The sequence below is a fragment of the Gobio gobio genome, assembly GCF_949357685.1.
Source record: "Gobio gobio genome assembly, chromosome: 6".
In the NCBI taxonomy this organism is placed as follows: domain Eukaryota; kingdom Metazoa; phylum Chordata; class Actinopteri; order Cypriniformes; family Gobionidae; genus Gobio; species Gobio gobio.
In genome coordinates, this window is record NC_137102.1 from 46,711,951 (window position 1) to 46,728,077 (window position 16,127).

Sequence of the window (16,127 nt, forward strand, 5' to 3'; positions counted from 1 at the left end):
GCAGCCGAAATAACGTTACACCCGCAAATGGCAGTTGTTAATGTCAAGCCCTGATTATTATCCCTTAAATGTTAGTCTTGACTAAATTTGTTCGTTCGCTTCACGTTATTATTTCCCAGATGTAGTTTTGGTATTGAGGTCAAAGTCCACTTGCCGTTCGTAGTTTTGAAGTGTTTCCCCTATTACAGTGACTTTCTTCTGGCATGTTCTGCAGACAGGGTGGCCATCTTAGATTAAGTTTCCCTCAGGACTTTTGTAAAAGCCAAAATATGACCACACCTCAGATTTGGTCCTTTTAGAGGCTGAACAATCCCCAGAAGTGCTGTCACTGCCTTCTGCCATTTCTTATCATTCAAAAAACAGCGGTGCAGCGCCTGACTGACGCTGACTACACAGGATTTACCGCGAGTTTTCACAACCGTGATAATCACACGCGGTTTTAATGATAATAAAATTTTATACGATATTACTAACCGTCACAAAATTTTATCGTGGTTTATCGTGAAACCGGTAATCGTTTCATCCCCACACTGTACCATGTGCTAATGTTTACAGTGGATCTATTGCAATGGCTTGTAGACACGCAGTCATCTCCGAATGGTTAGTTTAAAATATTGTCTCTGGATATGGTTCTTTAGTTGGTTTGTTTATGTATGCTGTTACAGTTATTATGTAGCTAACGCTAGCCTACGTTGTCGGCTTTTTATGTTGCTCTGATTTGCTATCGTTCTAAATCTGGATGATCTAATCTTTGTAGTTTAGAGAAGACCATACTCTGGATCATTTTCTCTGGGTGGGCAAAGCAGAGAAAGGGAAGGTAACCTTTCCCCGTATGATGACATATAGGGAAGATTGCAGATTGGCCCATCTGAGCTTTCATTTTCTCAAAGGCGGAGCAGGATACCCAGAGCTTGGTTTACACCTATCGCCATTTCTAGCCACTGGGGGACCATAGGCAGGCTAGGGGAACTCATATTAATGTAAAAAAAACCTCATAAAGTGATATTTGCATGCCATGGGACCTTTAATACCAGATTTATTTAATATAAAAATTACGGACATGACACCTGCAGGCTTGTACGCATTTTTCTCAGTATTTCTCAGTAATTTTGCTTTATTTTCAGATTCAATCATAGGCTTCTTCTTAAGTACTAGAGCAGGTATGCACATGCACACTCTTCAAAAAACGCCACTTTCAATCTCTTGACAAACTAAAAGACATAAGTGAAATTTGTATATATTAAAAGATCTAGATAGTACTGAATGTCAGCTTGCTTATTTTGCTCAAGAGAAGGATAACATTACAGTTATGCTTTTCATTTATTTTATCTTTTAAGGTCCCATGGCATGAAATTTTCATTTTATGAGGGTTTTCAACATTAATATGAGTTCCCCTAGCCTGAATATTGTCCCCAAGTGGCTGGAAATTTTGATCGGTGCAAACCGAGTTCTGGCTGTCTTTCTCTGCCTTTGAGAAAATGACAGCCCAGACGAGCTGATCTGGAATTTTCCTGTTATAAAGTCATAACAGGAACGGTTACCTCCCTTTCCTCTGCCCAGAGAATTTGGCACGCCCATGCGAGCGCCATATTTGTTTGTCCTCGAGAGATCATGGCTTGTGAACGAGTGAATGCTGGCAGTTTCTCAGTGTTTGGATGTACAAATGAAAACAGAAGTCTTTTTTCAGTTCCTTCTGATCTGTGATCAGTGATTTCCGAAGTGTAGCTAATTATTTATTATTCGTGCACACGCTGCGGCTTCTCTCTCTCCCGACAGAACGGTGTTTTCGTGTTTTCTATCTTGAGTCAGTGTTTTTGTACGTCCTCGTCGCGTCTATCTGTTCTTAAATGTGCATACAGTCGTGAGTTTCTGCTCAACATCGGCAGAGCCACATCTTTAGAGATAAACCTCATGCACGCCGAAGCTCGGGCTGCACTGACCGGTCGGCCTTCAACATCACCGACCCCCAGTACTGCATCTGGCCCACAGCGGAGGCACCAAACGCGGCACGAGATTAAGCAGAAGGGGGGTAAGCGTGAGCATATCCGGGCTAGCCAGCCTAGCCCCACAATAAACTGGATTACATTCGATTACTGCTGTTGTGTCTTTGTTTGCGCTGTGTACTCAATGCGCGTCACTGACACTTTTCATATGATAGGAAAATATCTAAAAATAATGCTATAATCAACACTTACTCATAACTTGTTCATCTCGACAGCTGTAATGGTACATTGCATGTGTTACAAAGTTAGTAGAATAATGATGAAGACGGACTCGGCATGACTGGAATCGTGTTTATTCAGATACAAACAAAATAAACTTGTGCTGACAGCGCTCTCACAACTCAGTAGTTATTATAAATAATTGTGTTAGCAATCGCTCCGTCTCTGGTACATTAGTGATGTCCGGTTCGCGGACTAATCATTCTTTTGAACTGGTTCTTTTTAGTGAACCGAACCAGTTCACCAAATCGGACTGAATCGTTCTAAATGGTTCGTGTCTCCAGTCAGCGCTGATCCATAATTTACTAAAGTTACTAACTTTCTGACATGAGTGACAGCCCCTCCTACTAGAAATAAACTAATAACCTGAAGTATATGCTAGTAACTACAACAGTTCACTGAACTGAGACGTGCTGAGAGAACTGATGAGAAGTGAACCCCGATCCATCCGTCTCTCTGGCAGCAGGCTCATGCCTGCTCGTGCCTGGTAGACTGCGTTAAACCACGCCCCCTCTGCTACAAGATCTGATACTCATTTCAAATGCAAAGATGTCAGCCAATCACAACAGTGGGCGTTTTTAGTGAAGTCTCACAGCAGACACGCCTCTTGAAACAGGGCATTACGCCACAGGGCAAACATCAGTATAGAAAAAATGCCTTTTATTTCTAAATTATGATGTAAAAATCATACTAACAATATAAGTACACCTCAGGAAACATTATAAAATAATAGAAAAATGCCATGCCATGGGACCTTTAATGCTTATCTTGTTTTCTTTTTTTCAGTACATTTTTCTTTTTCTTTTCCTTGACCTTTTCTTTTCTTTTCTTTTCTTTTTTGTTCACTGCCACCGCTCCCTTGAGCTGAATAATTCATGTAACTGTCTCAGGCCCAGTGTTGTGTTTGGACCTAGAGTTACGTGTGTGTGTGTGTGTGTGTGTGTGTGTGTGTGTGGGTGTGTGTGTTGTTTTCCTCTTTAATTACAGATTGTATGACAGTGTTAGGTCCAAAATAGTAAGATTGTACAAAAAGACTTTGAAAGTGTGTATGTGAGAACATATAATTGGTGCCATGGCAGCAGAACATGGACCTGTTGGTTGCTGAAACTTTAATGAGAGTGTGTGTGTGTGTGTGTGTGTGTGTGTGTGTGTGTGTGTGTGTGTGTGTGTGTGTGTGTGTGTGTGTGTCTCTGCACTGGTAGTCTGGCACTACTCGGGTAATCAAGTGACACAGTAGTGAGCATGAGCTCTTGTGTACCTCTCACCTGATCCATAGTATATCAGGTGAAACATCTCATGTATGAACGGAGGATGAATTCCTTTAAACTGTTTAGAAAAAGAAGAACTTCAGAGCTTCCGGCAGAAGTCTTGACTCCGGTCATGCCATGTCATGTATACATTGTTCTTTTGTTATTCATTGATGTTATATGGTTTAATGTAAAAATACATGTACTGCTGGATAGGTTTTTGTTTAGTGCAATGCATTGTGGGTTAAACCGTTTTCTTCTTGTTGCAGGATGAGGAGAACGGTAGGATCGAGCCTGTAGGACGTGCAGATACATGTTTGGAACACATGGGAGTGAGATCGTTGGAGTAAGTGTCACACTCACACATGCATGCGCTGACTGACAACAACTGTGATGTTATCTCTTATTTTATGTGAATCTCTTCTTCATGCTGTCAGTTTGATTTGCAGGTAATGAAACATTTCAGCTCTTGAGTTTTATTGTAAAAGATGACAGTTTTTTTTTTTTTTCTCAAAACACTGAGATCAGATTGAAATGTTTTGGATCTGTCATCTATCGAGTCTTTCACAGTTCTGTGTGACACTTTCTAGATATGATGGCATTGATGCCAAAATAAAATAGTTTTGGTGTGAATCTTTAGATCCTTTCATGCACACAGTCTTTACTGGTAAATTACAGGTAAATTACTGTAATTTAAGATCAAGGGCCAGATTTACTAAACAGGACAAATTAGTGTGAGAACACAATTCCATAAAAGCGCAGATGGGAGTGGAAAGTTCTGCGTATGATCTACTGACGATGCACAAATTAAAGAACACAGATGCAGCGGATAATTTCCATAATGTCAACACAATCTACCAAGAGCAGCGCAAATTAGCGTCTGGTTTAAGACGTGCTTTTTGGGGGGGTTAAATAACGGCGCTAAAATCAGTAAATTGACTAGCGAAAACCTTAGTAAATCACATTGTGTGAATCATTTAAATTCTCTCCTCCCATAAATTTTGCACCTGAAAGGGAAACTCCTACAAATGCATATGCAAAAAAAAAAAAAGTCAGCCGCAAAAATAACTGTCCACGCCTTTTTAGCGCTATTTTTTTTCATTGAGTGTCTTTAGTAAATCCTGAGAATACTTTTTTAATGGCAAAGCTGTTAGTAAATTTGCCCCATGTGTAAATAGGATCTTTCAAAAAATACAGGTATATCGGTTCTGGCAATTTCCTGGCATGAGAAGTTGTAATATTACCAGTATGATGCTGTGTGTGAACAAAGAACATGATTAGCGGTATGAGCACATACAAGGTCCGAACACGCTAACGTAAGAAGTCTGCTTTGGCTCATTCATAAAGCTCTGTCGAAGCTGTTTTAATTTGCACTGCTTTTAATTGCTTTTCTATGTCAACATGTGCTAGACTGAAATCTGACTGTTACGACATGTCACACTCGTGACCCTGCCTTCTTTTCCATTAAACAGCTGCAGTTATTGCGTACCATAGTCACAGCAATAAATAATATCCATCTTGCGTTTTTTAAGAGCAAACCTGAGTCTGTGTGATCATCCCCTGATGTCTGTCACACATAAATTAATAAAAATAAATAAATTGCACAGATAGTGAAACTAAAGCACTTCTTATCCAGGTAGATGAAGAAAACCGCACAGCATTTAATTGACATCACAGAGTTTACTGGTATTTTGGTAATGATGTGTGTATGTCTTGGCGGTAAAAAGACATAACGTCATTGCTTTTGAGAACAGCACATTTGTGTGTTTACTGGAAAAGTCGTTCTGGTAATTTTTCTAGGGATACACAATAGTGTATATCGGCAACCATAACCATAGGTATATGTTATCATTATCGGCCCGATAAGAAATTTTGGCCAATATCTTAAAGTCGATAAATAGTAGATTATTTCCTTCAGCTGCGACATTTCAGATGTGCACTGTTCACAATGATGGTTTTGAATTGCTTAAAATATGATTGAAGTCACGCCAAAAAGCCAATGTCGTGTTGTAATTTGTCTATGTTTGTTCATATCTGTTCATGCCTGTATTGTCGACTTAGGCCCCGATCAAACAGAACGTGGTTTTGCAGCGAGAGGCGCCTCTTTTGAATAGATTTCTGTTGGCAGAGAGCGTTATGCGCGCTGCTTATGTGCCCCGGGAGCCTCGCGGTTTAACCGCCTGCTGCGCCTCGCGTTTTAGAAGGAGCGCTCTGAGCGCATGAAGTTGAAAAAAAATCAACTCGGAGCGGAAAAGCGGCCGACGTCATTGCGTTTTTTTTCTATTGTCCAATCGAATGAAAGGAGAGGCGGGTCTTCCGTTGTGGCGGCCGTTACCTTGATTAGACTGACAGGACAGCTGATTCGGGGGTTTCCTAGCAACATAAAAAAAACGCAGCGCACTGCTATTTTCTAAATGAAAAAACGTCAACCAAAAAAGGCAGTGCGTTGCGCCTCGCGTTTTCGAACCTATAAAACACGTTCTGTGTGATCGGGGCCTTAGGGTTTGGATTTGGATTTAGATTTATAGGCCAATATAGCGGTTATCTTGTCTGGCTATCACCAGACCAAGCTCAATTTAAGATTGAACATTGGTCTGGAGAGTCGTGATAAACGAGCATAAATTAAATGACTCTATGCAAATGGCTCATCCTTCAACCAATAAGACCACAAGAGGCGTGATAAATGAGCATAATTCAAATGACTCTGTATGCAATTGGATACAACCCGGCCCACATCCAAGTGTGACGTCAGAGGCCAGGCCAATGCCGCCCTGCAGCCGATTTTTTTGATTTTATTGGTCATGTACAGACTGCCTCTACACCAAACACTGATTCCTAAATCTACCTGTCAATGTAACCAATGAAATTAGCTGCAGGGCGGGATTTCTGACGTCACACTTGGATGTGGGCGGAGTTGGATATCCACCGCAGACTGCAGCTAGCCCTACTTGGAGAAACGGGCAATGACCCATCGTTTCTCTATCCGTCATCGTGTTAAACCCGCCAATAGCGCGCCAGGTGGATAAGTCAGTCTGTGATTGGTTCCCGCAAAAGTGTAACAGAAGCAGTAGAAATGTATGTACAAGTTGCAGGGCAAATTAGTTTCTAGCGGTTATCGGCTTTCAAATACAAAAAATAATGGGAATCGGCCAAAATGTTCATGCATCCCTAAATTTTACTGTAATTTACCGGGGTTGCTGTGTGAAAGGAGCTTTTGATAAAGATAATGACACAAATACTAGCTCACATTTTAGGACATATTTTATAATTTGAGACATTTATGGTCTATATAGACACATGAACAACATTTACATTGTCTATATACTAGATGCAAGAGTGCAGTTTGTGTGACAACTGAATCTCAGCAAACTAGAGCATTCGTTCTCTCTGCATGTTGTGACTCCGCCCCCATGGATCTGTATGTGGGACTGTATGCTTGTTTACTCTAAGACCAGTCTGACGATTTCTTTTCTTTTTTTGCCTTTGTCCTTCAGTGATATTGTGAAATTGGTGGAAGTGTCCAACGACGGAGGTCCACTCGGTATCCACGTGGTGCCCTTCAGCGGACGAGACCGCAGGTAATAATCACCAAACTCCAATGTTATATCAATAAAAGGTCCTATGTTTTTTGCTTCTGAAACTCAACTACTGATCATAATGCTTGGTTATGGAGGCAGTGCTCAATAAACCATAGTCATATTTTTGGAGGATCTGTTGGAATAATTTGCATATGGTATAGTATATTAATACATTTAGTATTCATTGTTCATATGTATCCTTTTTTTGTCCCTGGCATATTCAGAACCCAGCAAGAGCTCTGCTTTAGTTAACTTTAAAGTCTTTCCTCTGCATCACCTAAATTCACCTTGTATGTGTTCAGAGTGATCAGTGTTTGATTTGAGGTGACTAAATGTTTGTTTTGACTCTAAAGAGTGATTGAATCCTCTGCAGAGTGTCCATAAGAATCTGTCCAGAAGAGATAGAGTATCTAAACAGCATCTGTATGTGAGCGGTCACCAGGCAAACTAATCTAGCTAAAAGCTGCTTGATATCTCTCCGATCTGCATCTATCTCCAGGCGGCGAGCTGCAGCAACAGAACGCGGAGTTAAAAAGATGAAGAGCGTTATTTATCTTGACGAATTAGCTTTCGTTCAGAAGTGCTTTATGATGCTGCATTAGTTTCAAGTTCTTTCAATTCGATATCAATCAAGTTAATGTTTCATTTCAAATGGATGACGCTTATGACTAAATAAAAAATAAATCTCAGGCATAGATCAAGTGTTTGTGTGTGCTGCAGGACGTTGGGTCTGCTGGTGAAGCGATTGGAGCGTGGAGGAAAGGCGGACGTCCAGGGTTTGTTTCAGGAGAATGACTGCATCGTTCGGATCAACAACGGAGACCTGCGGAATGTCCGCTTTGAGCAGTAAGACCTGACCTCAGATGTGTACAGAGAGCTTGTTTGTCACTTTAATTCCTTACTCTTTCTCTTCAACTTCCATTATAATGCTTCTCTGTAGGCGATTTATTGATTAATCATCTGATTGTGGTCAGTCAAAACCACAGAGGATTTTCTACTTACTACTCCTTTCCCTCCATCCATCCATCGCTGCCCCCAACTAAAGATTTTCCTAGTCGACTGTTAACCGTTCATTTAAGCTATTAGTTGGGCGAGAAATACTAAACCATAATAATGCACATTCAAAATAAAATAAAAAGTGCTCAAGCGCACATAAATATTGCCGCAGCAACATCGGCAAACATTGCATTAACCCTAAGCAAGATCACAATCCAAACTAAATAAATAAGCTATAATATAAATAGCCTTATCTTAAAAAACGTAATTTAACGAAAATATTCTTAATGTAGGACAATTATAAATGATAAACAAATAAATGAAAAAAGAAAAATCAGTTCAAACTAATATATTCTTATCATTGAATGAAAACTCTTTTTAGAGGTCAGAACACAAACCAAATAAATGTCCATTATATAAAAATTAATAAATAGAATATATAGCAGCAAACTGAAACACTCGCATCACTTGTTTTTCTTGTTTTTGCATATTATGAGAAAGGAGTTTGTCCACATTGTCGGTGAGAAGTGAGCTCCGTGTCTTGCTCACAATGAAGCCGCAACACCGGAGAATGATGCGCTCCGATGGCGTGGAAGTTAAATTAACCGTGTTCTGCAGTAAGCGCTGTACTAATTTAGCTTCCACACTCCACACGAAAACTTTGATATCAGGTTAACGCAGGTTAAAATTAAGCTACTACTTACAAGCTTTAAATGAAAGATCATGTTTGATGTCATCTTTTTGTGGTCATTCTTTACCCTCTCGAAATGTTCCCACACTTTGATTTTTCTGCCTGACATATTACTGCATGGGACAGCCGTGTTAACAATCCTGTCACTGAAGTTTTTTTTTCTGTGACTAACCAACTAATTAAAATTTAAACAAGCATCTTTTGTTGACTAACGTTTAGACTATTAGGGGGCAGCCCTGCATCCATCCTCATCTCTTCATCCATTTGTCTGTTTATTCATCCGTCTATCCATCCATCCTCATCTATCCTATCATCCATCTGTTCATTTATTCATCCATCCATTTGTTCATCTGTCCGTCCGTCCATCCATCTGTCCGCCTGTGCATCCATTCCATCCCGCCCATTTGGATTTTAAATTCTATCATTTATTCACCCTCAAGTTGTTCCAAACCTGTATGAATTTCTTTCTTCTGCTGAACACAAAAGAAGATATTTTTAAGAATGACCGTAACCAAACCATTGATGGGCCCCATTGACTTCCATAGTATTCTCCCCCCATCAATTGTTTGGTTACCCAGATTCTACAAAATATCATCTTTTGTGTTCAGCTGAAGAAAGAAATTCATACAGGTTTGGAAGAATTTGGGGGTGAGTAAATGATGACAGAATTTTCATTTTGGTTAAACTATCCCTTTAAGTGAGCCTCCTATATTTTCTGTTTTGCTATGTGTGATGGTGCATTAGTACCCATCCACTCACACACAAATGTACAAAAACACACTTTTAATTTTAATTCTAAAAATTAATTTGAAGGTATTCATAAACCTAAATGTTTGTTTTTGTATGTTCTCAGAGCTCAGAACATGTTTCGTCAGGCAATGCGTTCTCCCGTCATCCTGTTCCACGTGGTTCCGTCCACCATGAGATCCCAGTATGAGCAGATATCCCATAATGAGAACAACCCCAGATCGAACATTGACCTTTCTGGACGTTTCAGCCCAGATTCCCTCACTAATGATCTGGTTGGCAATGCCGGACTGGATCACGCCGCTCACCGATTGGCACAGCACAGGCCACACCCACCCAATAACCATTTGGACACTAGCTCTCCCCTCCATCATTCTGTTGGTTCATCAGGGAAACCTCCATCAGGTCAGGCCTCCTCTCCCCAAAGAGGCTTAAGCCCCGCCCCTACATCCGGCTTCACTAAGAAGGTTGGGCGGAGACTCGGAATCCAGCTTCGAAAAGGTATCAGTAAAAACGTCCTATTGGCTGTCACTTGATAAACAAAACGACTTAATGCTGGTTGATTTAATCAAATTTACAGCATATGTTAATATTTGCTGAAAAGATACTCAAAATGAAGATGATTGAAAAAATATATATAATTGTTGGAGACCGTTAAATCATTAAATAATAGTAATTGTAGTAAATTAACTCGTACAATCCCTATAATTGTATATATTTTATTGCAAGTTAGTTTTTCTTACCTGGATAACTAAATTATGTTGGGTTGTTTTTATAAAAAAAAAATGTGGTTAAAATATGGTTTATGCCCTGATTAAGGGTTTGCTAATGAATCCAGATTTCTATTCTTGAGCATATTTCCCATCCTGCAGAGTTTGCTGTACTGATTCTACTGGCAGAATGTTGCTCTGTTTTCTGCCAACAGCTCCTTCCTGTTTGCGTGTATGTGTGTCCCTGCAGTAAAGGTGTAGGATGTGAAATGATTGACAACAGTTGGCACAAGTCTTGGCACCTGTGTGTGGACAGGTGGCCCAGCGGGTGCACGGGGTGGTGGCGGGGTTACGGAACAGCGGTGCAGGGAGCGTTGCTAGGCAGCACCGCGTGTCAGTGTGATGTGTTTCCATATGGCTGTCTGATTCTCTCAGTGTTTTATTGGACCTAAGTCACACACACCGGAAATCTTGCAGTGTTCTTTTCGTAAAGTGTGACTGAACTCTACCTCTGGGGGCCACTTTCTTTCTCTCTCATGTTCAGATGGTCTTATCTCAGCCTTCTCACACAGTCTCCAATTTGTGTACCATGGAACACTTAAGCCCGGTCTGCTGGGTCAATAGGTCATGATTTTTTTCTGCTATTCAGACCCCCAATAGTCCATGTTGCTTCTGTTCCAGCCTTGTAGTCTACATCAACAGGCTGAAACCTGAAGTTTTCTCTAAGCCGCAAGCTTCTGATGTTGCTCACACGCAGACAGACAGAAATCTGACTCGGAAAGCACACTCAAAATGGGGTGGATAAAAACTTTTTTTTTTAAATTTCACATGTACTTTAATTTGCAGTATAGAACTGATGCTGTCAGAATTATTGTGTTGTGGAACAGTACAGTTATAGATTGATAAGCCCCTTTCACACAGATTCAGGAAAATACAATGATAATGTGTCCCGGGATTTTTCCTGGGATCGTTAGAATTTGGTTCATTCACACTGCCAGTGATTTTCTGGAGTCTGTGTGTGCTCACACACATCCTGTAAAGATCCCGTAAAGACATGTGACATCAATGTGACTTGTAATTTCTCCACAGCATTTTTTCCTGATTCGATCATAAACTAGCCTATTGTGTACCGTTCCACTAAGCTGGCGAACAATCTCCGCTTTAGCGTCATCACTACGACACACCGCTTACGGCATTGATCCTGCCTTTTGTTCACACATGGCGCATTCCAGGACTGATCCCGGCAATTTTACTAGGTCCCCATCCCGGGATCAATCCTTGGATCAATCTCGGGATGTGTTTGCGTTCAGACAGAAGGCACATTTTATGGCAATTTTCTGGGATCAATGCTCTGCTTGAAAGGGGCTTTAGTGTCACCAACTAAAACACAAAACAAAAAAATGACAAGAAATGCCTTTTCCAAACATATAGGTGATAAATTAAAAGGGTTTTTTAATTTTAAAAAATCAGGGGGTTTTGACCCCCTGAACACATTTTTGAATATAATATAACATCACATTTATTTATTTTTAATTAAATGTTCAAAATTTTTCTCACTTTGTGTCAACCTTTTTACAATTGAATTAGGGCTGTCCCTGGCTAAAGATACTGACTAGTAGGCGGTCATTTAAGCCATTCGTTGACTAATTGCACATTTATATTAATTTAATTACTTAAAGGGGATACAGGCTTAATATATAGCCTAGTGCATGCATAAAGCTTACCACAAAGCACTGGCAAAAGTAATGATTATGAATAGACAAAATTACAAAATAGCAAGGAAGGAAGACATTTTAATTGTTAATTAATAAACTAGTGTTGTCTGAGTTCTGCCTGACATACTGTACTAACCACAAGGACCCGCCGTTAATGTCCTCACTGACTGCATGACTTTGGTTTGCATGACTTGGTCGACTAACTCTTAGTCGACTATTAGGGGGCAGCCCTAAAATTAATGAATGTCTTCGTTACATTTTTTTTCTATTTTCAGAATTTAATTAGAATTTTTTTGTTTTTTGCTGTTCACACTGTTCACGCTGTTCACATGGTCTGTTGCATGATTGTCTGCTGTAAATAAAACGTCATATGCTTGGAATAATAGGAATAAATTTATATTTAATTTAATAGGAAAATAATATCCTAGCTATTATTTAATTATTTAAATATCTTGTTTAAAAAAAATAGGAAGATAGACACATTATAGTTCAAATGGAAGATAGACGCATTATAGTTAAAATAATTTTCTGTCTTGTATTTTATCTCAAAATGATGGATGTCATTTAAAAAATGTGGAAACGAGCGGAAATGGGTTAATACAGCCTCTTAACATAATGCTGATTGGTTATTTTAACGTCTTGCTGCCATAATTACGGCCCATTTCCAATGTTTACGTGCTTTTCCTCTCTTTCCCTTTTGAGCAGTGATGAAAGATTGTTCTTGTAAATACTTTCCAGCATTTTAGTAATAAAAGTGTAGGCTAGATCTTTAAAATGCATCCAAATTACAGCGAAGCGCAATGTCAAAAAGCATGAACAGTGAATTTTGAAGTGTCCTCTTCTTGAAAACTCAGAGATGTGGATTCAGACGTCAATTAAATGACCACACAACGTTGGTGTTTGTCAAAAAATAGTAGGTAATTCAGCCACTTTTTTACACGGGTGGTGGGAGAAAAACACTTACATTCTGGATTCGGACGGCAATAAAATCACAGATTAGCCCCCTGTAAATTATGAAAATACCTTATGACCCCATGAGAAACAATTACTGTTCGACTAGGCCTTTATACTGCATTGGATCTGTGGAAATGAATAGTTATATCTGTCCTTAGGTGTTACGTTTTTTTAATGTCTTTTCACTGTGTTCTCTTTGTTTAACAGGGCCTGAAGGTCTAGGGTTCAGCATCACGTCAAGAGACGTCCCTCTTGGAGGCTCCGCCCCTATTTACGTGAAGAACATTTTGCCAAGAGGTGCCGCCATACAGGACGGGCGACTGAAAGCAGGCGATAGATTGCTAGAGGTGAAAAAAAATGCTTATGTTTTATTAATGAATAAAAAAGTCTGAATATAAAAAAACTATTATAATTTATTTGACGAAACTCCAGTCACAATCAAATGACTTTGTGGTTGGCACAGGTCAATGGGGTGGATCTTAATGGGCGTGGTCAGGAGGAGGTGGTTTCTCTGCTAAGGGCGACGCCCATGGGCGGGACTGTGAGTCTTCTGGTACTGAGACAGGAAGAGGCCTTTCTACCCAGAGAGATGGTGAGAATTTGTCTGTGTGTTTGAGTGACAGTTATGAGATGTGTGAAATCCTCCTGCTAATTTCTTCATAAAACTGTCCATCACTATCGCAGAGCGTCTCTGACATTTAGCTGAGGCTCACCACACTTGAGCTTATTAAAGTTTTCTTCACACACCATTTCTATTTGCATTTGAATAAACTCTAAAGAGGACTATTTATTTTTTCTTGCTTATTTTATTTCAGTTGATCTCCAACCGCTATTTTAAGTTTAGTTTTAGCTTTTTCCCTTTTAGCGTTTAGTTTCTGTTAAACATTTAATGTTTTCATTTGAAAGCATCTACATTGTTTTCCCTCTTAGTTTTAGAAGGGTCAATTCAATTCAATTCAATTCAAAGTCAATTTAACTGAATTCACCCTCTATGATATTAATCCCAGTTTGAGTGATCTTTTAAGATCCATCTTTGGTTGCAATGTATGCATGTTTTTTTCTAAGCATTCATGGGTTTTCAGTTGCAGTATTACCATAGTCCTCTCCTTCCTCGCTCTCTTTAGAACACAGAACCAGTGATGCAGAACACAAGAGAATGGGTAAGAACTGCACACACGTCTTCACACACTCACCTTTCTCTACATCTGTACATGGCGAGGTTTTTCACCGATGTAGGAACTGTTAACAGAGAGGTACATGCATGTGTCTCTGATGATCTTTAACACTACTGATTCAGTCCAGCACAGTTTCTTAAAGGGATAGGTCACCCAAAAATTAAAATTCATGTACTCACTCTCATGTTGTTCCAAAACGTCTGACTTTCTCCTGTCAAAAATATAAAAATATTAGGGTTGGGTATCATTTTAATTTTAAATCCGATTCCGATTTTTCTTATCGATTCCTAACTTCGATTCCAAAAAGGTAAAACAAACTTGGATATCATTCACATTTATTCTAAGTCGAATTGTGAACAGCTACTTTGATGGAGAGCTGAGGATCACCACCAATAGTTTTACAAACTTTCATCGGAGACAACTGGGATTCACTCATAATCCACTGCAGAATGTGGCCGAACCGATTATCTCCCGCGCCGACCTTCTGGTGCCGTCGTGAACTGTACGCGAGTGTCTTGTGTGCTAACGCCAGCTTTCCCGCAAGTGGGCGTGGTATCAGTGCCGACAGCGGACACGCCCCCAGCGTTTGAGAGCAGAGAATGCAGCTTATTTTTTCAAGATTTTGATAAGCTATTTTATTTACTTGGTGGATTTTTTTTATGATTCAAATTTGCCTGGGTGGTTAATAACACATTTTTTTGTGGTGTGACAAACTCAAACACATACTTAATTTTCACTTTACAGGGACTTTAAAGACAAGTAAACAGCATCTTTTTGCATTTGAACGTCAAAAATGTTCAGTATTACGCACTATACATTGAGAGTAGTGTTAATTTTGTCAGCTATTTTTAAATTTAGTCTCAGTCTTAGTTCTGTGTCGAATGTGCTTTTTAGTTTTTATCATATTTAGTCAACATTTTCCTGCTTTTTTTTAGTCAAGTTTTAGTCGACTAAATGTCTGAGCATTTTAGTCTAGTTTTCGACAATTAAAACGTAGTCACATTTTCATCATGCTGCATTGATAATCCCGATTGCTCAAAATTATAATCACAACGATATTGTCATTTGAGAAATGTATTTTTACATTTAATCAGAATTGTTGTGCTTTCACCTATAAGCACCTCTTTTTTTCCCCCCGACAAAAACAAAGTGATTTTGGTAAAGTTTTTATTTTAAACTACATTTTAGTCTCGTCTTTTGTTCGATATTGCGTGTTGATATACTCAGTTAGCGTTTAATGACGTTTGTGTCATTTTGCCTTCGTCTCGTCTTAGTCATGAAAAAAAAGGTCGTCGACTAACATTTTGCGCAATTTTTCGTTAACGAAATTAACACTAATTGAGAGGCGGCTTTCTGTGTGCTTGTTTTGTCGCTTTTGTGCGCAGTGCAGAAAACAGCGCATGAAAATCTTCTTGCGCTTGAATGGTTTAAAGTCATAGTAAAATGCACACATAGGAATCAATAAGAGGAATCAAAATTTAAATTTTATAAGAATTATCCGATTCCTGACTTTAGGTATCCAATTCCAGAATTGGAATCAGTTTTCGATTCCCAACCTTATTCGGTATACCATGAAAGTCAATGTTTTTTGGTTGCCAATGTCTTTGATTTGCATGGAAAAAACACCTTTTGAAACATCCTTCAAAACTGCAGGCGAAAGAAAGTCATACAGGCTTGGGATGACACGTGGGTGACTAAATGATTTCATTTTCAATCATTTACGGGTGATAATAATTTACTATCTCTTTAATCTGACTCACTTTCTCTCTTTGTATATCAGTCTGTTTGAATGTCTGTCTCTCTGGTGTATTAATAGACAGATCATGCTGTGATCTCCTCAGTACAGTAGTTTTGATTGTTATAATCATCTAATAGTTTTTTTGTTTTTTTGGCTATGTGATTATCATTATTGCGCACCTTAAATTTGAATTACATTTTGTCTGTATAGAGCCGCAGCTGTTCCGCTTCAGAAACACTGTCAGTGCGAAAGCTCATCCTTCCTCTCTCTCTCTCTCTCTCTCTCTCTCCCCCTTTTTGTCTGTTTTTCTCTTTCCGTCTCTCTCGCCACTGTTTGTGCATTAACCTCTCAAGG

General features: G+C 39.3%; 1 protein-coding gene across 4 annotated transcripts in view; it reads left to right on the top strand.

The window, feature by feature from the left end:
• The window catches only part of pard3ab (par-3 family cell polarity regulator alpha, b), a 140,826-nt gene that overhangs the window by 65,811 nt on the left and 58,888 nt on the right, over nucleotides 1–16,127 (top strand). For all 4 annotated transcript variants that reach the window (XM_079818835.1, XM_079818837.1, XM_079818836.1 and 1 more), the window contains exons 6-12: nucleotides 3,739–3,815; nucleotides 6,964–7,047; nucleotides 7,768–7,893; nucleotides 9,588–9,982; nucleotides 13,068–13,207; nucleotides 13,324–13,452; nucleotides 13,985–14,020. In XM_079818835.1, coding sequence (XP_079674961.1) covers nucleotides 3,739–3,815; nucleotides 6,964–7,047; nucleotides 7,768–7,893; nucleotides 9,588–9,982; nucleotides 13,068–13,207; nucleotides 13,324–13,452; nucleotides 13,985–14,020 — 987 coding nt within the window. The remainder of the gene's footprint in view (nucleotides 1–3,738; nucleotides 3,816–6,963; nucleotides 7,048–7,767; nucleotides 7,894–9,587; nucleotides 9,983–13,067; nucleotides 13,208–13,323; nucleotides 13,453–13,984; nucleotides 14,021–16,127) is intronic.